General features: G+C 34.6%; 1 protein-coding gene across 6 annotated transcripts in view; it reads left to right on the top strand.

Annotated features, from left to right (window-relative positions):
- ZCWPW2 (zinc finger CW-type and PWWP domain containing 2) overlaps window positions 1-26,639 on the top strand; it is a 176,962-nt gene that overhangs the window by 145,165 nt on the left and 5,158 nt on the right. For 4 of the 6 annotated variants that reach the window (XM_054552443.2, XM_054552445.2, XM_054552447.2 and 1 more), the window contains 4 exons: window positions 288-334; window positions 15,075-15,125; window positions 21,128-21,186; window positions 22,261-22,328. In XM_054552443.2, coding sequence (XP_054408418.2) covers window positions 288-334; window positions 15,075-15,125; window positions 21,128-21,186; window positions 22,261-22,328 — 225 coding nt within the window. The remainder of the gene's footprint in view (window positions 1-287; window positions 335-15,074; window positions 15,126-21,127; window positions 21,187-22,260; window positions 22,329-26,639) is intronic. The other 2 variants (XM_054552444.2, XM_054552448.2) reach the window with 1 other exon arrangement.

The raw sequence follows: 26,639 nt of genomic DNA, 5'->3' as shown, positions 1-26,639 counted from the left end.
AATAAGGTATACTAGACACCAACTTGAGGACATCCAACTGACCAACTTTAAGAGAGGAGATTTGCCAAATAAGTATAAAAATGTTCATATTACTACTTTTGGATTGCATTGCTCTACTAAACAATGGGCAGCTCAGTTTACTAGCATGTTAATTAAAGGGACAACTGGAACAAAATACTGTTATAATAGTAATGAGAAAGTAGAAAATTCTAATTGTGTAACTCAGTATTTATTTGAACAGGAACATAGGCACTTTTTTGAAGCAGCCATGTTTCATTGTCTTACAGATAAATCCAAAACACATGACAAAGTTGCTGCACTGGTCAAGAAAAGGGTAAGATTGTGTTTTATTATATAAAATATACAAACTTCAAATTTCATTTAACACTATTCTTTAAAGAAAATTATATTATTTAAAAACAATGACATACAATCCATTTTTTCTTCTAAATGTTACTTCAGTATATGTTTCCTTTCTTAGGTTAATACTAGGAAATTAATATTTATGGTTACTTATATTAATGTTATCGGACTGTCAGAAATTAGAACAATAGAGAACTGTAAGTAAACAAGTAAATGAGTGTTTTTACTTAAATTATATTTCATATATGTACTCATATACTAAAATATTTTTATATACTATATTACTCTAATGTGTGTACACAATCTCATAGAAAATTTAAGTAGAATTTACAGCTCAACATGGTGTCTACCTTAAACTTAAGTAGAGAACAATATCAGCCATCTTAATGAATTTTCTGAACCTGGAGTTTTTTAAATGAAAATTGTCAATAGCATTTTTAAAGAATTATTACAATTTAATACATTATTTTGAATATTGTATTCAGAGAGTTGTTTAACTCTACTTACTGTCAAAAACTTGGTTGAGATAGGATGAATCTTGACATTCTCCTCAAGAGATGATGTTCTTACCGCTAAACAAAGAGAAAGAGTTGGTGCCTAAAACAAATACTTGTGGACATATACTAGTGCCACAATAAAAGGAATTATGATAGAACGAAAAGCCTATGGTGAGATTTCCCGTGTTGAGTGGTGAGGCAGAGCAGATCAAGGGAAGGTCAAGTGTAACCTCGAGGAACAGAAAAGGATGTTGGGCATGTATCTATAGATGATTAGGCAAAGGATGAGCACCATGTTTGTATTCTGTATTCTTTGTACATTTTATGAGTCCTTCTAAAATCAGGTTTTGTTTTATCTTTGTGATTTTTGGCTTATAAATATAGGAATCTTGGATTTTCACTGGCTGAATAATGTTCAGCTCCTTTGCAGAGAGGAATTCGGTATCATAGAAAACAAGGTTGCCCTTTATAAAAGAAAGGATATAGGCCTTGTGTGTTCATCTGGAGATTTAGACAGGAATATGTGAAGTAGTGCAGTATTGTTAATGTACATAGGTTTATTTCAATCTTTGCTAAATGATATTTAGAATCAAAGACTATAAAGATAGTAACTAGTGTTTCTATATATTGCTTTTATTTGTACCAGTTGTTCTTAACAAAGGTAGTACTATTCTCAGGCTCAGTGCCATGGGCCAGATCTGACCTTTAAACTATTTGTTGGCCTGCAATGAGATATGTACAGAAAGTAAGAGTAATCATTTATGAAGTTGTATGGTAATTTGATAGAATTTTTTTTTGTCTGTTGAATCTTATAGTATAAAATGGAGCTTGTATTTTTTAATATGTCTTTGTTTTTTATTTAATTTTTTTCTCTAGTAACTCATTTTTATTTTATTTAATAAAAGTATAGATCTTGGATAGACTGGGGAAAAAACTGATCCCTTACCACAGATAGTTTGAGAGATACTGTCTTAGGGGACATTTTAGAAATTTTTGGAGATGCTGTGGGTTATAGTAATTTTGGAGAATACAAGGTGTTTTACTAGGCAAGGATTAGAGACACTAGATATTCTGAGATGCATGGAACAGGGCTGTGTAAAACAACTGTCCAACATTTGGAATGATTTTGGATGTTCTGCTGGACTCAACAAACTACAAATATAATTTTATGTTGAGTTAATACAAAATAATACTGAAACACAGCATGTTAAGGCTAAAAGCCAAGGAATGAGAAGCCTTGTTATAGAGAAGCAAACTGACATAGAATAGACAAATTAAATGGTTCTTGAAATTATTGACTGTTTTACTGAACACTTTGTAACATTTTCAACTATATATTTAGCCATAAAGGGTAAAAGTGTAGTTACTGAGAAACCATGGAAGGAATTTACAGATATGTAACAGGAAATTTGAGATGGCTTTTCTCTTAAAACTAAATATTACTTACTAAATTAATACAGATATATGAAATGCATTGATTTCACTGAATTTTTAAAAATAAACATTTAGAAATATTTTTAGTGTTGCTAGCAAGATTATAAAACATTTCCACAAACATTGTCTTTCACTTCAGACCCCGAGGGGAAAACAAGGCAGACATTATTATCATTGTCTTATAAAGAAGGTCATTTGTGGTTAGAGAAGTTAAGGAACTTACTCTAGCCACATGGAACTTTTAGATATTTTTATTTAATCTTAATTAGTTTTTCTTAGTTCCTATTAAAATATTGACAAGGTAGCCTCATTAAGATTTGAATGTTAATTTCACTTAGTAAGGTAGCTTTTATTTTTCTTTAGTTTGGTTTTATGGATATTGAACACAATATTTTTAAAGACAGCACTGTTTTATATAAAATATTATAGATGTATAAAAGAAAGCTGTTGGTATGAAAGCAAAAGATAATGGCAAAATATATTAGGTAATTACTAAGTGCCAGGCACTACATACATGTTATTTCATTTTATTCCAACAACAATTATGGGGCATATTCAATACTATCTCTGGTTCACAAGTGAAGAAAACAGGCATAGGGATGTTGACCACTGCCAAAAACACAATGCGAAGATGGATGATAAAAAGTAAGTAATTGCTTCTAGAGCCCCTCATCCTGGGTTGAAAATCTTAGTAGTTTGTATTTTGTTTATTTATATAAATACATAAGTACTTACATACATTATATAATACATTATTTATGTAATATATAGTATTTATATACATTATATAATACATTATTTATATAATACATAAGTATTTATAGAAATAAACAAAATATAAACTGTTAAGATTTTCAACCCAGGGTGAGGGGCTCTCGAATCAATTATTTACTTTTTTATCATCCATCTTTGCATTGTGTTTTTGGCAGTGGTCAACATCCCTATGCCTGTTTTCTTCACTTGTGAACCAGAGATAATACTTATATATTTATATAAACAAATGTGTATATACGTATAAATGTTTTGTGATTGTTTTATTTTTTACAATGAGATCTTATTATATATGTTACTCTATAGATTTAAATACTTAGATTAACAAATATAGACCTGTTTTTAACATTCTGCATAGCATACCATTGTAGATGTATCAAAGTTTTATTAACCAGTCATATATTGATGAATATGTAGATGTTATCAAATTCCTGGTGTGGTTTGGTGCTTCTGTAAGAAATGATTTAGTAAACATCCTTGGATATATATCCTTAAATGCTGGTACTATTATTTCTATAGGATAGATTCCCAAAGAAGAATTGGTGGGTCAAAACTACTCACAGTGTTTCCCTGCTTCCCTTGAATCAGGAGTGGACCTTGAGGAATAAGTTGTTAAAGTTATGAGTTGGCCTGTGCTGAGTTGTAGTATCAGTTGTTGCCACCTCTTTGAACCAAGATATAAGAGTGTTACCATCTTCAATACTATTCCTAAGTGCCTATTTTGATTGGCATTCCTGGGGTCAAGTATGAGACTTCTATCTACAAGCTTCTGCCCTTCACTTAGCTCCCCTTTTAGCTCTTCAGACATGTGTAATAGAGGTGTGTAGTACACGTGCACCTGCCTGATCACCTCTGCCCCAGTGGCAGCAGTCTGAATGAAAGAGACTCTGAGTAAGTCACACTAATCTCTCTGAGTTCCACTTGATAAAAAGGAGTAGGTCTAGATTCTGTAAGTCCCTTCCCACTCTAATATCCCGTGAACTACAAGATATTTACAACAGCTCATTAAGTATCTGTAGAATATCATAATACTTGTGCAGGCCAGAATTAATAGATATAATAAATATCTGAGTCAAGTGGGCCTAAGATAAATAATAAAATAAGGACTAAAAAACAATAGTGTACCCAGCTGATGGTGTTACCTGTAATAGATTTTGAAAGATGTTTGAATAGATATGTACATGTATGTATATATATTTATATACATATGTACGTGTGTGTGTGTGTATGTGTGTGTGTATTCAGGAAACAGTGTACTGTGGTGGAAGAATACAAACTTATAATTGAGACAACTCTGTCTGCAAGAGCTAGTTCTGCTACTTCGTTGTTGTGTCACCTTAGGAAAGTTAACCTAAACATCTTTTAGCCTCATTTAATCAATCTCTCTAAATTGGCAACAATAATAATTACCCTGTATGATTTTTATAGACTTTAATATACAAAGCAATTATAATAACATATAGTTACTATAATAGGTGGTTAATAAATGCTAGTACTTTTCTTCCAAATTTCTCCTTAGAAGGACATAGGAAGTAAGGATTTAAGAAAATTTTAAATTCTCAGACTTATAATAGTATCATAGTTCTATTAGTTAGGATTAGCTATGCCTTTTTTTAATTATACTTTAAGTTCTATGATACATGTGCAGAACATGCAGGTTTGTTACATAGGTATACATGTGCCATGGTGGTTTGCTGCACCCATCAACCCATCATCTACATTAGGTATTTCTCCTAATGCTATCCCTCCCCTAGCCAGCCACCCCTCAACAGGCCTCGGTGTGTGATGTTCCCATCCCTGTGTCCATGTGTTCATTGTTCAACTCCCATTTATGAGTGAGAACATGTGGTGTTTGGTTTTCTGTTCCTGTGTTCCTGTTGCAGCTTCATCCATGTCCCTGCAAAGGACATGAACTCATCCTTTTTTATGGCTGCATAGTATTCCATGGTGTATATGTGCCACATTTTCTTTATCCATTCTATCATTGATGGGCATTTGGATTGGTTCCAAGTCTTTGCTATTGTGAACAGTGCTGCAATAAACATATGTGTGCATGTGTCTTTATAGTAGCATGATTTATAATCCTTTGGGTATATACCCAGTAATGGGATTGCTGGGTCAAATGTTATTTCTGGTTCTAAATCCTTGAGGAATCACCACACTGTCTTCCACAGTGGTTGAACTAATTTATACTCCCACCAACAGTGTAAAAGTGTTCCTATTTCTCCACATCCTCTCCAGCATCTGTTGTTTCCTGAATTTTTAATGATCTCCATTCTAACTGGTGTGAGATGGTATCTCATTGTGGTTTTGATTTGCATTTCTCTAATGACCAGTGATGATGAGCTTATTTTCATATGTTTGTTGGCCACATAAATGTCTTCTTTTGAGAAGTGTCTGTTCATATCCTTCAACCACTTTTTGATGTGGTTGTTTGTTTTTTTCTTGTAAGTTTGTTTAAGTTACTTGTAGATTCTGGATATTAGCCCTTTGTCAGATGGATGGATTGCAAGAAATTTCTCCCATTCTGTAGGTTGCCTGTTCACTCTGATGATAATTTCTTTTGCTGTGCAGAAGCTCTTTAGTTTAATTAGATCCCATTTGTCAATTTTGGCTTTTGTTGCCATTGCTTTTGGTGTTTTAGTCATGAAGTCTTTGCCCATGCCTATTTCCTAAATGGTATTGCCTGGGTTTTCTTCTGAAAATTGCCTAATTATACCCTTACCCATTTTTTCTTAGGCTTATATTTTTTCTGATTGATTTGTAGGCATAGACACTTATTAGTTATTAATAATTTGTCAATATGTTACAAACATTTTCTGAATTTCCTTTTAAATGTTTTGTAGTTCTTTTTCTGTATTTGTATAGTAAAATTGTCTCTTTTGGGGCTTTCAGTGTTTTTTTGACATGCTTTAAAAGACTGCTCTTTTATTAATATAAAATATGTTTCACAATTCACTTAACCTTTCTTCTATTGTTATTGGTAACACTGATGAAAAGCTTTATCAGTATAGCTTTCTCTCCTACCCTATTCGTGGAATTGTTTTTTTAAGGACAATTCCCAGTAGAAGGATTATGTTGAAGTGCTCTCACCATCAGTGCTTGCAAATGCCATAATTGTCATTGACAGGTATTAGTATAATAAAGATGTTGTTGCCAGTTTACATCATAATTTGTTGTTGTTTCTATGACACGAAGTAAAAAAAAATCTATGTACTAATTTAGGGAAAAATTTCCTGTTTATAATAGTACATGCATCCATGTAGAAACATAGTTTGGTTCTCTATCCATTTTTATTTAGTTTTTTCAATAGAGAATTTTACATATTTCCAATTAACTCTATCCCAGATATTGTTACTAACTGGAAAAGGATCTGTTTTTTAATTTTTTGTTTGCCTACAGAAATTATGTGTATCTTTTTCCCCAACACTTATTAATGCCAATAATTTAACTTACTATTTGAACAACAAAATTAAGGACCACTTTCTTGATTTATACATTTTGATATGAGGAATTTCAGCTATTATGTTTTCTGATAAAAGGTATTTCTCTCCAAAGTTATTACAAAAAATTTTCATAACAAGCAGAAAATTTTCATTAGCCCAATTAACAGGATAAGTTGCTTACATTTTATGACTAGATGTCTGGATATTTGTGTTAATTGCTAAGCTTGCTATTAATATGGAATTCAGGTATTGCAACTCACTTAATTTATTTGGCTTTATATGCATCCTTCCCAGAAGATAAATATATTGTAACAGATTCCTACTGCTGGGTTCTAGCCCTAGGCAGAGAGAAATCTCAGAAAAGAGTAGCAAGGAGCAGAACCCCTTGGGAAGAGTCGCAGTCAGGCTTCAAAACTCATTTAATTTCCTTTTGTATTCTACTTTGTGGGCATCATTCACCTTTCCATAGGCCAGTGTCCCCCAGACTTGAATCATTCAAGTATTCCATCACCATTTTGCCATTTTCAGCACTATTACTATAGTTTTCTTTTAGTTTTCAGAGAAGAAATTTTCAACAAATTGAGTTGAAAGATCTAACTGGCTTTTATTAGCGATTCATGAATCTGGCAGCATCTTCTCTATGAAATAGAAGGGTCCTCTGCTGGGATTAGCAGAATGATCAGCTTTTGTAAGGCAGCTCCAGCAGGAAGAAGGAAACAGCATTGTTCAAAAAACCAGATTGGTTAGCATCAGGTTACTTCAAGTTACTCTCCTTGTGTGGCTTAAAACAGAAGAGACTTTCTTATTATGCCAGCTCAGATTGACTGGGACCCTTATTATTGGTTGCTGTGAAATCTCCTGGTTTTTGGAAGACTGGCTCGTGTCTCAGTTCAGTTTGATTACATGACACCTAGTGCGAGTTACTCCATTCTAGTTTGGTTTGGATTATTGGAGCCTAGTGCAGGGGCACAGTCCACAACGATGACCTCCTATAAATTTTATTTAGCCAACTTGACTCAACTTTTTCATAATTTATTTTTTTATTGAAGTGAAATTTAAACACAGTGAAATGCAGAGATCTTAAGTGTACAGTTTGATATATTTTTCTTAAATATGTATACTCATAAAACTATCATCCAATCAAAATAAAGAATTTTCCTTACCCAGAAAGTTTCCTAATGTAAATTTTTATCCATTTTATCCATTTATTACTTTAAATCATCAGTGTAAATCTTAACATACAAAGTTCATTTTTCTTTTTTTCAGACAAGGCTGTCGCCCAGGCTGGCATACACTGGTGTGAACACGGATCACTGAAGCCTTCACCTCCTGGGCTCAAGTGATCCTTCTGCCTCAGCCTCCCAAGTAGCTGGGACCACAAGTGTGCACCACCATGCCCGGCTAATATTTGAATTTTTTTTATAGAGACAAGGTACTCCTGGGCTCAAATCATCCTCCCACCTTGGCCTCCCGTAGTGCTGGGATTACAGGCATGAGCCACCCACATCCCACCAGAAAGTTCTTTTCATACTAATTTCACTTGCCCTATGCTCAAACTCTGTAGCGGGAAACTACCTCCTTACAGGGCAGTATTAAAACACCCTTCCAGAGGGTGATTTTAAAAAGATACTCTTTAGTAACTTCATAACTAAACCTGCTTGGTTAAATTGCAAGATTTACCTCTTTTATCTTGAATTAAAGTCTATAGGAGTTCTATAGGATAACAATTAGTAGTAAAATATTACAATTAGAGAAAATAGATAAATCTCTGATTCCAAATCCTTTTATACACCATTTATGAAGGCAAGCAAAGAATCCCTTGCTTCAGAATACCAATTTTCTGGTGCAGATCATTGTATTTGCTCCTTAAATTAAAAAAGAAAAAGTCTATGTTGAGACTTATATATTTGCTTAACCCTTTTTTGTATTTGATTTTCGCTTCATGGATCTGTCTTCAGCCAAACTGCCTACTTGTGGTTTTCACAAAATGGCCAGTGGGAGTGGGAGGAGCTGACGAGTACAGGGTAAATGCGTGTCAAGGGTGAGTATAGCAGAGTTGAAAACTCATTTGTTTTTCTCCCCTGGAGAGAAAACAATAGTATGTCATAGTGCGAAGACCACATTATTCCCCAAGTTCATAGGGCAAGTAGTGTAAGAAATGTTGGCTAGCAACTAGCTATAAGGGGAAGTTTTTCCATCCACAGGGCTGCTGGGCTGTTTATTGTTGCTAGGGTTGCAGTTGTAAGGGGCTGTTCTAAGAAAGTAGAAGTGGAGAGGGGTATAGTGATGCCTTCCTAAACCAGTGTTTTTTTCCCAGTGCAGTGAGTGGTTTGTCTGAGAAAATTCAGAGTTTAATTATGCAAATCTGGTTTTTGGTAAACAAAAATCGAGGTTTATCTATCAGTGATTTTCTCTAGTTGTTTAAAACTTGTTTTCATCCTTATTACTAAAAAGCAAACACAAAAGTATCCTTTTTGAATGTCACTGTTTATAATGACTAGTTTTGTATTAATTTTTCTCTGTACATAATGCCCATTTAAAAATTCAGTTGAGATTAGTTTACTTGGAATTTGAATTTGATGATACTTAAAATCTGGTGCTGCAGATTCTAAAAATTTGAAACTTTTCAACCATAAGTCTCCCTGTTTTCTATTCTATATTTTAACTTTGAGCCAGAAAGCAAGAATTATGATTCCACAAACAAAATCTTCGTCAAGTACCAGTTATCAAATGGTGAACAGCTGCCAGATGTTGTCCTTTGTTATTTGGACCTAAGGTTGTGGTATGCAGTTTTCTTCAATGCATTTTGCTGATTATATTTATTGAAAATGTAATCCTTTCTCTCTGATTCAGAGACACATAAGTCCTGTTTCCAACTTCAGACTCCACACAAAATGAATCTGAGTTCTCTCTGAAGTCTGGAATATTTCTTGCTCACCATCATCATCTTCACTCCATTCATTTAAAACCAAAACCAGTATTACCAATCAATAGGTTATTGATATAATATAGAATAGGAATTTGAATAATGAGTTTGTATTTTATAGATTGTAGCAATTACACTAGTTATATTAAGTGATTTTTCTATGCCTAATAGTTATACTACTATTCTGCTTGCAAAGGGGAGAGATATCACCGGAAAAAATACAATGTCAGTGAAAAGAAAATTGGCTTATAGCAGAATTCAAGCCTACAGTTTCAAATTTATAAGCATTTGGCTTTTGTCCACAAGTCTTTCAACTTTTCATTTATGTTAAATGACACAGACCTATTTTCTTTCTTTAAAAACCTATAAATTACTACTTCTAAAATTATTTAAAATTATAATGATTTTGAGATGCTATTTGTCTTTTTATTTATGTAGTTAATACCTTTACTTTGCCAAGCAGGGTGGCTCATGCCCATAATCCTTGCACTTTGGAAGGCTGAGGCAGGTGGATCGCTTGAGCCCAGGAGTTCAAGACAAGCCTGGGTAACATGGTGAAACTTTTACTCTACTAAAAATTCAAAAATTATGCCAGATGTGGTGGCGTACATCTGTGGTCCCAGCTACTCAAGAGGCTGAGGTGGGAGGATCCCCTGAGCCTGGGAAGTTCAGGCTACCGTGAGCCAAGATCGCGCCACTGCACTCCAGCCTGGGTGACGGGAGTGAGACCCTATCTCAAATAATGATAATAATAATAATAATTCTTTCACTTTGTTCCAGAAATAATTTTCTGTATCATGAAATATTTATATTAGAAATACATCTTAAACTTATACTCTACTGTACTAGACAACATTTTAAAAATAATTTTTAAATGTTTTAGTTGTGCTATTGTGGAGAGTCTGTCTATTCTTATGTATGAGAGAGATCTTCTTATGCATTACACTGAAGGTAAATGCTTAAAGCATTTGACAATGATCCATGGGTTGAATAATCAGGCTGGTTATCCTTACTATTCTAGCTGACATAGAGAAAAATTATAAAACAAATAATGAAACATTTGACATTCATTTTTTTGTCCAGAAAAATAGCATAATATGGATGCTGTAACCACTGAATATTCTCTGCATCAGCTTTTTATTTTTATTTATTTTTTATTTTTATTATTATTATACTTTAAGTTTTAGGGTACATGTGCACAATGTGCAGGTTGGTTACATATGTATATGTGTGCCATGCTGGTGTGCTGCACCCATTAACTCATCATTCAGCATTAGGTGTATCTCCTAATGCTATCCCCCACCACACCCGACAACAGTCCCCAGAGTGTGATGTTCCCCTTCCTGTGTCCATGTGTTCTCATTGTTCAATTCCCATCTATGAGTGAGAACATGCGGTGTTTGGTTTTTTGTCCTTGCGATAGTTTACTAAGAATGATGATTTCCAGTTTCATCCATGTCCCTACAAACGACATGAACTCATCATTTTTTTATGACTGCATAGTATTCCACGGTGTATATGTGCCACATTTTCTTAATCCAGTCTATCATTGTTGGACATTTGGGTTGGTTCCAAGTCTTTGCTATTATGAATAGTGCCGCAATAAACATACAACATAGGCATGGGCAAGGACTTCATGTCTAAAACACCAAAAGCAATGGCAACAAAAGCCAAAATTGACAAATGGGATCTAATTAAACTCAAGAGCTTTTGCACAGCAAAAGAAACTACCATCAGAGTGAACAGGCAACCTACAAAATGGGAGAAAATTTTCGCAACCTACTCATCTGACAAAGGGCTAATATCCAGAATCTACAATGAACTCAAACAAATGTACAAGAAAAAAACAAACAACCCCATCAAAAAGTGGGCGAAGGTTATGAGCAGACACTTCTCAAAAGAAGACATTTATGCAGCCAAAGACACATGAAAAAATGCTCATCATCACTGGCCATCAGAGAAATGCAAGTCAAAACCACAATGAGATACCATCTCACACCAGTTAGAATAGCAATCATTAAAAAGTCAGGAAACAAAAGGTGCTGGAGAGGATGTGGAGAAATGGGAACACTTTTACACTGTTGGTGGGACTGTAAACTAGTTCAACCCTTGTGGAAGTCAGTGTGGCGATTCCTCAGGGATCTAGAACTAGAAATACCATTTGACCCAGCCATCCCATTACTGGGTATATACCCAAAGGACTATAAATCATGCTGCTATAAAGACACATGCATCAGCTTTTTAGAATTTAATTGAAACACATAGATTCTGGAAAGTCTTCCCTAAAAACAGTATGTTCTCCCAGCATTCCCCTTGCTAAGATATCTGTTGTTTTTAGGAAGAAACTGTACCCAAGTAGGAATTGTTTCAAATGATTTGGATTTTCAAAAAGTCTACAATTAGAGGTCAAATAATCTAATTTACTGGCTTTATTCAATCAGCTAAGCAACTGTGTCACAAATTCTGCTTTCCATGGGGTTTCTCCCTCCCTGGACACCCTGTCTGGATTAGTCCTTAGTATTCTTAAACTCTTTATAATTATAAGTGAAATCTGTTCTATTACAAAAAGAAATACATGTATTTTCATGGTCTATCCCTGGTATATATAGTCAAAGACCACTAAAAAATAAATTAAATGTAAGGCTCTAAAAATTATCAGTGAAGCACCAAATCATAGAGCTCCTTGAAGTTTCCTGGTACTCCTATCCTCAGCCAGGATTTTAACTGTTAATCAAAGGCCTTTTATGCCTTTTGTTTAAGGTGGGCTGGTGATCAACTGCTATTTTTAGGGAAAGTGCTCTCTTATGTCTCAGCTCACTGCTTGAATACACACTCCAGTGTTCTCTTTGATAAGCCCCTCAAAGCAGAGAAATCCACAGTGCTTTATTGTAAACTTACACATGGCTGAAGAAGAGAGTGCAGGGAACAGCAAGATATTTATAAGTCATATTGCCAGGGACTGGTCTCTGATATTGTTCAAATCTCATAGGAATGCAGAACTCTATTAAAGGTTGACTAGACTGGAGCATGTAGCAATTGATGATTGACATTTATATAAGAAACACTAGATTTGTGTTCTTTCTATTGAAATAGTGTCTAAAATAGGGCCACCAAATGATCATTTTAATCCTCCCCTCCTTTTCAAAGGAAAGTTGAAAGCAATCATTGTCTAGGCCCAAAGACTTAACTATGTTATCTCTGCTGTCTGGATACTCAGATTAAGTAATATCCATCATTTGCAGTGCTACATGTAACTAGTTTTCATCCTTATTCTAAGCAGATTTTTCAAAGGGAAATGAGGATATTGGCTTTTTCTTTTATATAACTTTTAACAAGGAGTTTGTGTACATTATTCAAAGCACACAGATTCACTTTTAGAAATTCTGTCAAAGCAAGCAGCTCTTTAGTGATTATTGACTGACAATTACTCTCAAAAGAAGATTACAAAACATATTTATGTCTTCCCTCAGCATAAAATACTGAATCAAAATTTCACACCCTCGGATTTAAAAGAACTAACAGACTCATTCTTTTTGTTTAAAAATTAAAAAAGAAAACTTCATTTAGCTGAATAGTGACTTAAGGAAATGGGCAATGTCAAGTCAGTTTATGCAGATTATATAAATCTAATGTAAACACAGTTCTATGGATTTTCTGTCTTTTGCAATTAAAGGCAATTCTGTCATTTGCCATTCCAGTCAGCAATCCTAATATATATTATATATTATATATATTTAATAAATATATATTTTTAATATATACATTTAATAAATATGTATATATAGTCTTTCCATATAACTACGTTGTTTTTTACACTCAACAAGGAAAGCATTAATACTTATTTGGTTTATTTAAAATCAGTGACACATAGTGTTATATTTGTGTGGATAGGTGGAAAGCATTAAATTAGTGCCTCAAAAACTTTAATTTGCTTGAGAGTCATCTAAGGAGCTTATTTAAACACAGATTCCTGGGCCCACTCCCAGAGTATCTGATTCAGTAGGCCTAGGGTGGGCATAAAAATTTGCATTTCTATCAAGCTAATTCTGGCCGTTACTCTGAATAGTACTAGGCTAGACAACATAGCAGAATCAGCTATGCAACAGTAGTGAGACAGATGGATGGGATGGAATAGGTAAATATTACAGTATCTACCTGTAGTGGGTTGAGTAGTGGCCCCAAAAAGATATATCCATCTGGAACCTTAGAATGTGATGTTGTTTGGAATAATGGTCTTTGCAGATGTAATCAAGGTGAGGATAGTAAGATGAGATAATCTTGGAGATGGTCCCTAATTTTAATGTGTCACCAGATACAGACTTCTATCCTATATTACTGTAAGATAATACATTTCTCTTGTTTTTCCATTTGTGATAATTTATTACAGCAGTCCTAGGAAACTAGTGTACTACCCAAGCTCCTACTATACCAGAATGCTAAGTTCCCTCAGTCATATGCTATAAACAAAAAGGGTAGAATCTGGACACTGGTCCAGAGGTAAACAATGATTGAACAACTAATTGGCAAGCAGAGTTGGATATTTTCTGATATGTTATTTAATCTTACCCCAAATACTTTGAGGTAGATATTTTTTGGCATCGTTTAACAAAAGAAGACCTTGAAATGCCAAATAGTCATTTAGGCCACAAATATTTATTGTTTACACCAGACTCTTGCTGGCTATTGGAGTGGTCAAGTGACTTACCAAAGGTGGCACAGCCAGTAAGTGCCAGAATAAGCACTTAACTCTAGATCCTGTTATACCAAATGCTGTGCTCTTCTCCATCACATTTTATCAAAGGCTCATACTAGGAAGGCAGAGAGCATTTTGGCAAATACTGACTGTTCATTTCAGTCATTATGGAATATTTAACAAAGTAGAAAAAGAATTAATTTTTTTCAACAAGAATCTCTGTGATTTATGGTAACTGTTTAATGGTATTTCCATTAGTACCGATAAAGTACTTTTCACTTGTTGTTATCTTTTAATCTTATTTCCTCTTGTAGTAAACCTTTTTACTTTATATTCAAACGTGCAGATAATTTGATACTTAATAACAAGATAGAAATAATTGCTCTACATTTTCTTTGGAGATGGAGGTCAGTGATTTAGACAACATTTCAATATATTTTTTTTTTTTTTGAGATGGGATCTGCCTTTGTGGAGTACAGTGGTGCAATCTTGGCTTCTATGAATTTATTACAAATTTTAGTTAGCTACCTTTTGGGTTTTGATTTCACATGTTATTGCATTTTTGTCAGTTAATGTGGTCTGTAAAATAGAGATTACTTTAATATTTTTGAGACTTCCTCTGTGACCCAGTAGGTGGTCAAATTTATAAATGTTTCAGGCTTGGAAACAATATTTATTCTTTAATTATTCAATGCTAGGTTTAATATATGTTCATTATATTAGGCTTATTATTTTTGTGGTTGAATTATCCTATCACTATATTTTTTCTGCTTTATTATTTTTTGAGAGGTAAATTGTGTAAGAAATTTTAAGAGAGATAAAAAAAACCCCTGTAATTCTTGTGTTTTCACTTTGTACATTTTAAAGCTACGTGTCTTAGTTCATTTAGTGTTGCTATAAAGGAATACTGGGTAATTAATAAAGTAAAGATTTATTTTGCTCAGGGTTCTACAGGCTGTACAAGAAGAATGGTGCTGGTGTCTGCTCAGCTTCTGGTGAGGGGCCCAGGATGCTTCCACTCATGATAGAAGGCAAAGGGGAGTCAGCAGGGCTCTTTTTAACAACCAACTGTAGTGAGAATTAATAGACTGAGAACTCACCCACAAAGAAGGGCATTGATCCATTTATGAAGGATTTACCCCTATAACCCAAAACACCTCCCATTAGGCCCCACCTCCAACACTGGAGCTCAAATTTCAACAAGAAGTTTGCAGGGAACAAACATCAAAATTATTGCACTAATATTTTAGATAATAGACAGGTCAAGACAATTATATTTTCTGAGTGAATTTTTTCTAGCATTTAGTAATAACCCTTTTTATCTCTGACTGTGCTTTTTGACTTAATGTCTGCTTTTTTCTACATGAATATAGCTACATTAGGTTTCTTTTGTTAATAATTATGAATATATTATATTCCAGCTCCTCACTTTCAACCTTTTTGTTTTGTTTTGTTTTGTTTTTGTTTCTTTGAGACAGAGTCGCACTCCATCACCCAGGCTGTAGTGCAGTGATGCAATATTGGCTTACTGTAACCTACACCTCCCGGGTTCAAGCAATTCTCGTGCTTCAGCCTCCTGAGTAGCTTCAGCCTCCTGAGTATTACTGCTGTATACCATCACACCAGCTAATTTTTGTACTTTTAGTAGAGATGGGGTTTCACCTTGTTGGCCAGGCTTGTCTTGAACTCCTGACCTCAAGTGATCTGCCCACCTTGGCCTCCCAAAGTGTTGGGATTACAGGCGTGAGCCACTGCCCCTGTCCCTTTCAACCTTTCCATGTCGTTCCGTTTTTTAAATTACAGATTTATTGAGATTTAATTTGTATATCATACAGTTCATTTTTTTTAAATGTACAATTCAGTTTTTTCAAAGCTTTGCAACCAACATCACTAGCTAATTTTAGAACAGTTTTTCATCACCCTGAAAGGAAACTTTATACCCATTAGCCGTCGCTGCCCATTTCCCACCTTGCCCTTTTCCGTGGTAACCACGGAATCTATCTTCTGCTTCTATAGATTTGCCTTTTTTAGACATTTTAGATCATATAATACTTTTATGTCTGGCTGTTCACTTTTCATCTATATTGTAGCATGTGTCAGTACTTCATCATTTTTAATGGCTGAATAATATTTCATTATATAGATATACCACACTTTATCCATTGGTGGACATTTGGGTTGTTTCTACTCTTTGGCTATTATAAATAATGCCATTATGAACAATCATGTACTGGTTCTTGTATGGGCATATGCTTCTATTTTTCTTGTGTATATACCTAGGATTGGAATTATTAGATCATAGGGTAACTCTAAATTTGAGGTTTTGAGGAACTACTAAACTATATTCCAAAGTAGCTGTACCATTTTATATTCCCACCAGCAATAAATAAAGATTTCCATTTCTTCACATCCCTGTGAACACTTGTCATTGTCTATTTTTTTAAAAATATTAGCTATCCTAGTAGGTTGAAGTGGTATGTCATTGTGGTCTTGATTTTCATTTCTCTAATGACTAATGATATTAAGCATCTTTTTGTGTGCTTATTGGCTGTTTATACATCTTCTTTGGAGAAATGTCCATTCGAATTCATTGCGCATATTTTAATAGACGTATTGTATTTTTATTGTGAGTTCTTTACATATTCTAGATACAATTTCTTACCAAATATATGATTTGAAAATATTTTTTTCTCATTATGTAGATTTTTTCACTTTCTTGATTGTGTCCTTTAAAATCACAGAAGTTTTAAAATGTTGATGACATCCAATTTATTCTTTTGTTGTTTGTGTTTCTGGTGTCATAGCTAAGAAACCATTAACTAATCCAAGATTATAAAGATTTGCCCCTGTGTTTTCTTCTAAGAGTTGTAAGTTTTATCTCTAACATTTACATTTTTCGTCCATTTTAACTTTTATATATGATGTGAGGTACAGGTTGAACTTCATTTTGCAAGTGGATATCCAGTTGTCTGAGTACTATTTGTTGAAAAGACTATTCTTTTCTTACTGAATTGTCATGGTACCTTTGCTAAAAATCAGTTGACCATGTACATGAGAGTTTTTTTCTGGACTCCCAATTCTATTCTATTGATTTATTCTTCTGTTCTTATTCCAATACCATACTATCTTGATTACTGTAGCTTTATCATAACTTTTGAAATCAGGAGATGTGACCACCTTCTTTTAGCCACACCCTTTGCAATTGCTCTTTCTAAAGAAGAGTATATTGCCCCACTGCATGCCTTTGGCTGAACTTTGTGACTTACTTTGGCCCATGGAATAACGTCGGAGTGACAGAGCGATAATTCCAATGTAGTCCTTAAGAGGCTTGTGTATTTTTGCTTTTCTTTTGACTTTTGTAAATCCTCTTTGTTCTTTACTCCATTACCAATTTGTCTTTTTTTAGGTCACTGTTTATTTAGATTTACATAATGTTGAGCACTTAATTTACTTATCTTCACTTCTTTTTGATTTTTCTAGATTAATCTTCTTCCTCCAAAGTACATTCTGTAGTAGCTCTGTCAGCAAAGTTCTATCTTTTTAGCTCTACACTAACCCAAGTTTACCCAGTGGCCTTAGGAAAATGCAAGTCATGTAGGGCAGAGCTACCTACCTCAGCCAACCCTAGACCTACAGGAGAGCATTCCTAGCTGTTTCACTGTGCATCAGAGATGCCCCACCAAACCAAGAGGAACCTCAACCAACCTGAAGACATAAGAAAAGAAGCCACCAGTTTCTGTAAGGAAAGTCTAGGATCTTCCATGAGAAGATGATGATGTACAAGTTTCTTAACTGTATTAGTCATTTACAAATACTGTGCATGTCCACTGAGGATTAGCAGGGATTGAAACAATTAGAACAGAATCTCTACTCCATGGTCATTAAGGGAACCAGATTGAGTCTCTACCACCTGGTAGCTACATTCTGGAACTTGTAGCCTTTTCAGCTATCAAGATGAGAGTCAAGGCTAAGAATCTACCCCAGATGTCAAGAAAGATCCTGGGCATAATCAATGCTGAAGTGAAAAGGATCAACACTGGAGAGAAAAGAGGGGAAGAGGTAAACATATGACAATCTGGAAGATGAATTGAATTTCATGGCAGTAAGGGAACTCAGGAGGTCATTCAACTATCCGGATGTGAACCAACTCGGAGCAAGTGTCTGTTCTTTATATGGCTCATATTGTTGGATCCTAACTCATGGGAACTAATAGCTTAAAGTGGGTTTTGAACAAAATTATGAAACTTGAAAATATAGCAAATGAATGTACATAATGTAAACAAGATTTTAAATGGAAAGTACTTAATTTGAAAAATTTTTTCAAAAATGTTTTCAAAAATGTTAGCAGCAAATTCTGATAATAAATGTGCTGAATAGACAGGCATTATCTGTCTATCCAAGTGTTAAATCTATGAATTTTTCTATCCATTGAAGTACATATTTTTGGACATAATAGAAATGATTTTTTTTAAAAAAAATATAAATTATATTTCTCTTCTTTTGGTGATTATCCTTAAATATGAACATGCTTAATGGGTTTAACAATGTAAACCTAATCACCATCACTCTTCTTCTGAATAATTCAAGGTTCTTAAGATGGTTTCACCTTTGTCTAACCCCTTTTCCTCTTCCATTCAGTTGTCTACTTTTGTAAATCCTCTTTGTTCTTTACTCCATTACCAATTTGTCTTTTTTTAGGTCAGTGTTTATTTAGATTTACATAATGCTGAGCACTTAATTTACTTATCTTCACTTCTTTTTGATTTTTCTAGATTAATCTTCTTCCTCCAAAGTACATTCTGTAGTAACTCTTTCAGCAAAGTTCTATCTTTTTAGTTCTCACTCTTGAAAAATGTTATTTTAAAAATTGTAATTTTTTTCATAATCATGGAAATCAACAATCACAAAAAGCAGAGAAAATAGTATTAAACCTTTTTATACTCCTCAGTATCAACAAACACACACATATGGCTACCTTCTTGAATTATAGTTTTATTGGATATTGTTTATTGAAGATATGTTCTTGATATTGTTTTGATATGGTGTCTATTACAGCCTAATTGTCTTACCTTTATAGCTTGGCACCATGGGCTTTTACAAACTGACATGGAAAATTCTTTTTTTTCTTTCTTGAGACAGAATCTCGCTCTGTCACCCAGGCTGGAGTGTAGTGGTGCAGTCTCAACTCACTGCAGCCTCCGCCTTCAGGATTCAAGCGATTCTCGTGCCTCAGCCTCCCGAGTAGCTGGGATTACAGGTGTGCACCACCATGCCTGGCTGATTTTTTTATTTTTTATTTTTAGTAGAGACAGCATTCTGCCATGTTGAGCAGGCTAGTCTCAAACTCCTCACCTCTGATAATCAGCCTGCCTTGGCCTCCTAAAGTGCTGGGATTACAGGTGTGAACCACCATGCCTGGCCTAATTCTGGAATATTCTTAGTCATTATCACTTCAAATATTTTATCTTCCATTTTGTTTCTATATTATTCTTATGCAACTCCTTTCAGAAATATTCTTGACCTTATCATTCTATTCTCCATGATTCTTAGCTACTTTTCCAAAAAGTATTTTTGTCTCTCACTGCTATAGATTTGGCGATCTCATCAAATCTATCTTCCAGAATAGTTATTCTTTCTTCAGTGTATCTAATCAGCTCGTTAATTCATCCATTGAATTTTAAATTCAATGACTTGACTTTTTTTTAATTCTAGAAGTGCTATTTGGCTCTTCTTAAAAATTCTTTCACGGCTCATAGATATCATAGAACCTGAAGTTGTTCATTATAGTTTCCAATCCATTTTAACCCTTTAATAACTTAAATAGTTATTTTAAATTTAGGTTTATTGCTGTAATACAAACATACAAAATGAAAATCATAAATGTAGATAAAATTAGATGAATTTTTATAAAATGAGCATTCCCCTCTAACCAGCACCAGATCAAGAAGCAAAACATTTCCAGAACTCCAGAAGTGTTCTCATGCCCTCTTCTAGTCACACTTCCTACCTCCAAGGTAACTGCTATCCTGACTTGTAGTGCCACAGTTTAGCTTTGCCTGTTTTTAGTTTTATGTCAACTGAACTATACAGTGCAAATATAATTATTTTATGGGTTTTTTTCTTCTCCAGATGATCTATATGCTCTTGATACTTGTGAATTACAAAGACCCTGTATACATTTTTACATTAATTTCTTGGCTCTTTTGCTTACTTTTGTCTTGGTGATTTTAGAAGTCCTGGCTAAGTCTTCATGTTAATTATTCGATTGGAAAATCTCAGGAGACATGAAATTGGATTTCTCACTTTAATGGTGTAGATCTAGTGTTTTCATTCTTTTAGGATTATTGCTTTTTGCCATTTAATTCCCCATGTCAGACTGCATACTACCTTATTGCTTTTGTGTCCCAGTGAGTGAAGTTTTTCCTATTTTCTTGTTATGGATAGAAAAAATCCTTGAAGTCCCTAGGGTTTATTGAACATTATTAGCACAGCTCTCTAACCAGTGTCACCCTTAAAACATGTCACTTATCTTTACCTAGACATGAAAAGCCCAGCTTAAACTCCTTTGGCCCCTTATCCTGGTACAAATTTCTTTTGGGTCCTCACTATGTCAGTTTCCACCTATATATTAATGGCTTTGCATTTCATGTGCTTCTGGCATTTGATTTTTTTTCTTTATCTAAAGGTTATATATGTGTGTACAACTTCAACGTGTTTTTATTACTATTTTTATGTGTTTGTGAAGTTATGTAAGGGGGAGTGGATAATATGGGAGGTAGGCATCCAAATCAAATCAGTTTAGCACTCCTGAAAGATGAGCAGATCCATGCAATTGCAGTGACTATGCAGTGGTTGACTAGACGTAAAGATGTTGTTTAGGGTTATCGGCCAGGGTGTTTCTTCTGACTAAATTACTTGAACTGCGTGGGACCCATTATTTTACTGAGCTGATTTAGTCCTATACGAACTAACTCATATTTTTGTTTTTGTATTATAGAAGCAGATTTCTAAAAATAATATTGAAAAGAAGAAGCCCAAATTTAGAAAAAGGAAAAGGTATGCTTTTTGAAATTAAATAGTATTGTGATAAAATTGAAATATATATTGGATTGAGTTATTGCCTGACCTTTCTCACAATCCTTGATTCTGCTTCACTTGGAAAATACTGTGTTTACAGTTTTCTAAAAGAATTAATAGAATTATAAGTAGTAGTCTTAGAAGTACGGAAAAAGCTTTATATTCATGAAATATTTTGAAACAGAACTTTTAAAGATTAATATCTTATGAGCAATCAGAAGAGAATCAGGTTTTTAGTTTAAAAATAGGTAACGTAAACCAGAAACAGGTTTTCATAGTGAACTAATAAGCCACAGATGACAATTTTTAGTGTTTATCGTTGAACCAGTCATTTTTTAAAGAATGGTAATCAGTGCTGTGTTAGGAGGGGTCCTACTCAAAAACAAGGACTGACACCAATAGGTAGCCCTTCTTTGTACTTTTTCAGAAGATGAATAACTAAATTTTAAAAATGGACTTTCACTGCCTTATTTCATTACACTTCACAGTAACCCTATCAAATTGTTAGGAAGTATATTATAATCTCCATTTTAAAAAATGAAGAATCCCTGGCTTGGAGAAGTTAGTGACTTTCTCAAGATCTTATGGTTAGAGAAAGTACATTTGAGCAAATTTTTTTCTGACTCTGTGTCAGCAACATAGAATTGTGGAAACAGTATGGATTTTGCAGTCTGACAGAGTTTAGTTCTACCATGTTCCACCATTTACCTAAGTTGTGAAATTTCTCATTTTTCTCTGATATCTCAAATTCTCAGTTTCTTTATATAATGACAGTAACAATTAGTAGGTGTTTTGGAGGAGGATTATGAAAAAGCCAGTGTAAGGTGCTTGGTAAATTGTTAATGCTTTGCACCTAGTGAGAGCTCAAATCAATATTAGTCTTCTTTGTTTTTCACTGCAACATACTTTGTTACTACATGAAACAACCAAGAGAATTACCTTTAGAAAATATATGCATTTATAATCTACAGTTACCAATGAATAGACATAAATGGTCATTTAAATATACATGATTGATCTTTTGAAACTAAATCTGTCAAATTATTTTTCTAGGAAAGCAATTTTAAAATGCTCTTTTGAAAATGTTTGTTCTGATGATGCCTTATCAAAGGAGAACATGGGTATGTGAAAGCCTGTCCTGCTTTTAGTTCTTTAACCTATATATAATTCCACAGAATGTAGTTGTAGTCCTTTGAAGGAAAAAAAAAAAAGATCTCCTGTGTGTGTTTGTGTATATACATATATACATGTGTGTACATATGTATACATTTTTACACATATATACGTGTGTGTATATATACACATATATATGAGCAATATTAATGAATCATTTTTGTTATTGATTTATATACCAGGGCTTTTAAATTTTATTTAGGTTTCTATTTCCTTGAATTAAATTTTCTCTGTCTTAGTCATGTATTTAATTTTTTAAAATAACACACCAGGCCAGGCACGGTGGCTCACGCCTGTAATCCTAGCACTTTGGGAGGCCGAAGCAGGCAGATGACTTGAGGTCAAGAGTTCAAGACCAGCCTGGTCAACATGGTAAAACCAGTCTCAACTAAAAATACAAAAATTAGCTGGCCGTGGTGGCATGCACCTGTAATCCCAGCTACTCTGGAGGCTGAGGCAGGAGAATCACTTGAGCCTGGGAAGCAGAGGTTGCAGTGAGCCGAGATCACACCACTGCATTCCAGCCTGGGCGACAGAGCGACAGAATGACAGAACGAGATTCCCTCTCAATAAATAAATAAATAAATAAAGCACCAGCAGCTGTGGGAAGAAATACCAACAACTATACATTTCAATCCAGACTTCTTCATTCCAAACTTACTGGGATCCTAGCAGTGCCAAAGAGAGAGAAGAAAGAAAAGCAGAAGCCTAGGGCTTCCAACTAAATTGTCGTTGGTTAGAACACAGTAGAGTGAATGTGGAATGCAGGGAGAAAGTTTTAGTTTTCAAAGGCAATTTCCTCCTTCTACATTTTATTTAGTCTTGAAAAGCAGTAAAACGCTTATTTGCAATGTGGAACTTTGGCAGTCATGTTCAAAGCCCATTAAACCCTGAGGAGTTATCAGTGATATATTCCCTTTTCCTTGAAGCCACTCCCAGGGGATCCTATGGCATTGCATTTCAATTGGCTAAATAAGTCAGTCGTTGTAGTCTTATTAAAAGAAAGGAAAGCCAGGTGCAGTGGCTCATGCCTGTAATCCTAGCACCTTGGGAGGCTGAGGTGGGAGGCTCCCTTGAGCCCAGGAGTTAAAGACCAGCCTGGGCAACACAGTGAGACCTCATCTCTACTAAAATTAAAAAAAAAAAAAATTAACTGAGCATGGTGGCACATGCCCAGTTCCTAGCTACTGGGAAAGCTGAGGTGGGAGGATCACCTGATCCCAGGAGTTTGAGCTTGCAGTGATCTATGATCACGCCACTGCACTCCACTCTGGGTTACAGAAAGGATGAAGTAGTTATTTTTAAAAAAAAACTTGTTTTTTTACACCCAGAATGTAAAGCAGGAAAACTTTTAGACTCTAACACTTTTCTTTTAGAAAATAAAAGAAAACTAAGTACTTTTTCCTCCTCATCACCCTTCTCTTTTATTAAAATGCTTTCAGAATTTCAACATTGACATAGCCCTGCAAATTTATTTAGGATTTTTTTTTAGTGCCAACTTTGGGGTAACCCAACCAGTAGCTACTATATAAGGGAATGTGTTAGTCTGTTCTTGCATTGCTATAAAGAAATACCAAAGACTGGGTAATTTATAAGAAAAGAGGTTTTCATTGGCTCACAGTTTTGCAGGCTTTCTAGGAAGCGTGGTGCTTGGCTCCTGGGAGCCTTCCCAGAAGGCTTGCAATCATGGCAGAAGGTAAAGGGGGAGCAGGCATGTCATATGGCAAAAGCAGGAACAAAAGAGGGGAGAGTTGCCATACACTTTTAAATGACCAGATTTCATGAGAATTCACTCACTATCACAAGGACAGTACCAAGGGGATAGTACTCAATCATTCGTGAGAAATCTGCTCCCGTGATGCACTTACCTCCTACCAGGCCCCACTTCCAACACTGTAGATTGCAATTCAACATGAGATTTGGGCAGAGACACATATCCAAACTCTATCAGGAGGAAACAGCTTCTTAAACATTTAATAGACAAGTCGAAGTGAAAGAAAACTCCATAAATATATATTTGAAAGTTTTTAAAATAGTGACTGAGTTATTGAGACAAACTGTGAGTTATTTCTTATCAGGAATGGAAAAACAACACTGATTTATTTTCTACACATTAATTTTTAAAAGCTAGATATGGGGCTGGGCATGGTGGCTCACGCCTGTAATCCCAGCACTTTGGGAGGCTGAGGCAGGTGGATCACCTGAGGTCAGGAGTTCAAGATGAGCCTGGCCAACATGGTAAAACCCTGTCTCTACTAAAAATACAAAAATTAGCTGGGTGTGGTAGTATGTGCCTGTAGTCCCAGCTACTTGGGAGGCTGAGGCAGGAGAATTGCTTGAACCCGGGAGGCGGGGGTTGCAGTGAGCCAAGGTCATGCCACTGCACTCCAGCCTGGGTGACAGAGTGAGACTGTCTCAAAAAAAAAAAAAAAGCTAGATTCGGACTTTGCTATTACAGATACATATTTTTTCTTTCATTTCTTTTTTTTTTTTTTAACTTTCTCTGAGTAATGGAGTAGCCGTAATGCTACCACTTCACTCTCAACAATAAATTGAAACAAGTCAGAGAAACTACAAGATAATTAGTGTTGATAGAAGATGATTGGTCATGCAATCAGCAAAGGCATTCATTTTGTCCGTATCTTTGGAGGATATCACTGACCAATTTTGATAACATAGTTTGTAGATTACGGTAACTGCTATTTTTTGAGAATTATTTTTTAACTTCATTTACAATATAGGAACACTTATTTAGAAAAGCAAACCTCCCACTGCTCTCAAGCAGAAGCTGGCAGCAGTCAGGTTGGTGTTGTAAACCCTAGTTGACTTATGAAGTCATCCATTATTTTGTCTAATTTTGATCAAAAGGCAGTGTACGTATTTCTTCAGATCACTTGAAAACAGAGAGCCTACAATGCCATTTGGCAATGATATTTATTATCATAAACTGATTGTGTTTTAGCCTGACACTAGAAATATAAAGATGTTTGTTTGCTGTTTTTTCTTTTACAGCGTAGCTTCAAATCTATCTTCTCAACAGTGTATTAAATGTCATTGTCAATTTCCATAGACTCAGAATGTAAAGTAGGAAAACTTAACATTTGTGAGTGGAACTGGGGAATTGGTGTGAAAATAACCATGAGCAGCCATCTATTAACAGGTTGCTAAATAAGAAATCTGTCTTAAAGAGGGTGTTAGTTTTATTAACAAAAGTGCTTCAATAAAAAACGTAAATTCCTCTAGAAAATCCTGATTTGATAGACATGGCATTGTTATATTTTTAAATAAACTCCCCAGGTGACTATTATGCCCACACAATTTTGAATGCCACTGTTTTAGAATCTAGCATTCTATACTCTGTGTTCTTAGGCCTTAGCAGTAACCCTAGAACACAGATCTATGTGGATGCAACTAACATGTTAATTACAGGCTTTGCTTGTTTGTTTTTAAACATGAGAACTTTTTATAAGATGTGGAGTTGCTTATCAGAAAGCTTGTTTCAAACTATTTTGAAAGAGGTTTTCCATAGAGAAAACCTAAAATTGACTAGGAGGAGGTGATAGCTAGGAAGGCTTATTAGTCTATGCCTATTTTCTTGTGTTCCTGCCCCTTAGTAGGTAAACAGTAAATATTTGTTAATTGAAGATGAAAGTGCTTGGGGAAAGCAGTAAATATTGACAGAAAAATTATTTTCAAGACAAACTTGTGTTATGAAAAATATAAACTTAAAGTAGTTTTTCCAGTACTGTAATGACAACCAAGAAAGGGAAACCTATTCATAACCTGCTATGATTTTATTTAACATTATTTAATAAGTACTTTAGCAGAATTTAAAATTTTCCTACTTATGTCCTGTTTGGGTATTTTCATTTTCCATGACCTTTCAGCTGCTCTATTAGGTGTGATTTTTGCTGACTTGCCCATGAACTGCAGATAATAGAAGGTGGTATGTTAGATTTTACTAACAAGTGGAAGATGAAGGGATGTGTACTCACAGCCTTTCTCTCTGAATTACGTTGTTTTTGGAAGAGCTTCTTAGATGCTCCATCTGCCTCTGATGCAAGACAGCAGGCCACATGTGGCCTCCTTTCTTTGAAGCAAAGGCTTCACTAGGCCCTATATCAAATGAAAATGTTTGTTTTATTTAAGTCAAGAATTCAAATGCATATTTTTAATCAGTAGTTAAGCCTAGAGTTATAGTAGGCTTTTATTTCTTTGGTGGGGATATTGTTTTATCTCAGCAAGGTCAATGAATTACC

The sequence above is a fragment of the Pongo abelii genome, chromosome 2, assembly GCF_028885655.2.
Source record: "Pongo abelii isolate AG06213 chromosome 2, NHGRI_mPonAbe1-v2.0_pri, whole genome shotgun sequence".
NCBI classification, from domain to species: domain Eukaryota; kingdom Metazoa; phylum Chordata; class Mammalia; order Primates; family Hominidae; genus Pongo; species Pongo abelii.
Note: the sequence above shows the minus strand (reverse complement) of the source record. Positions and strands in the feature narration are given on the sequence as shown.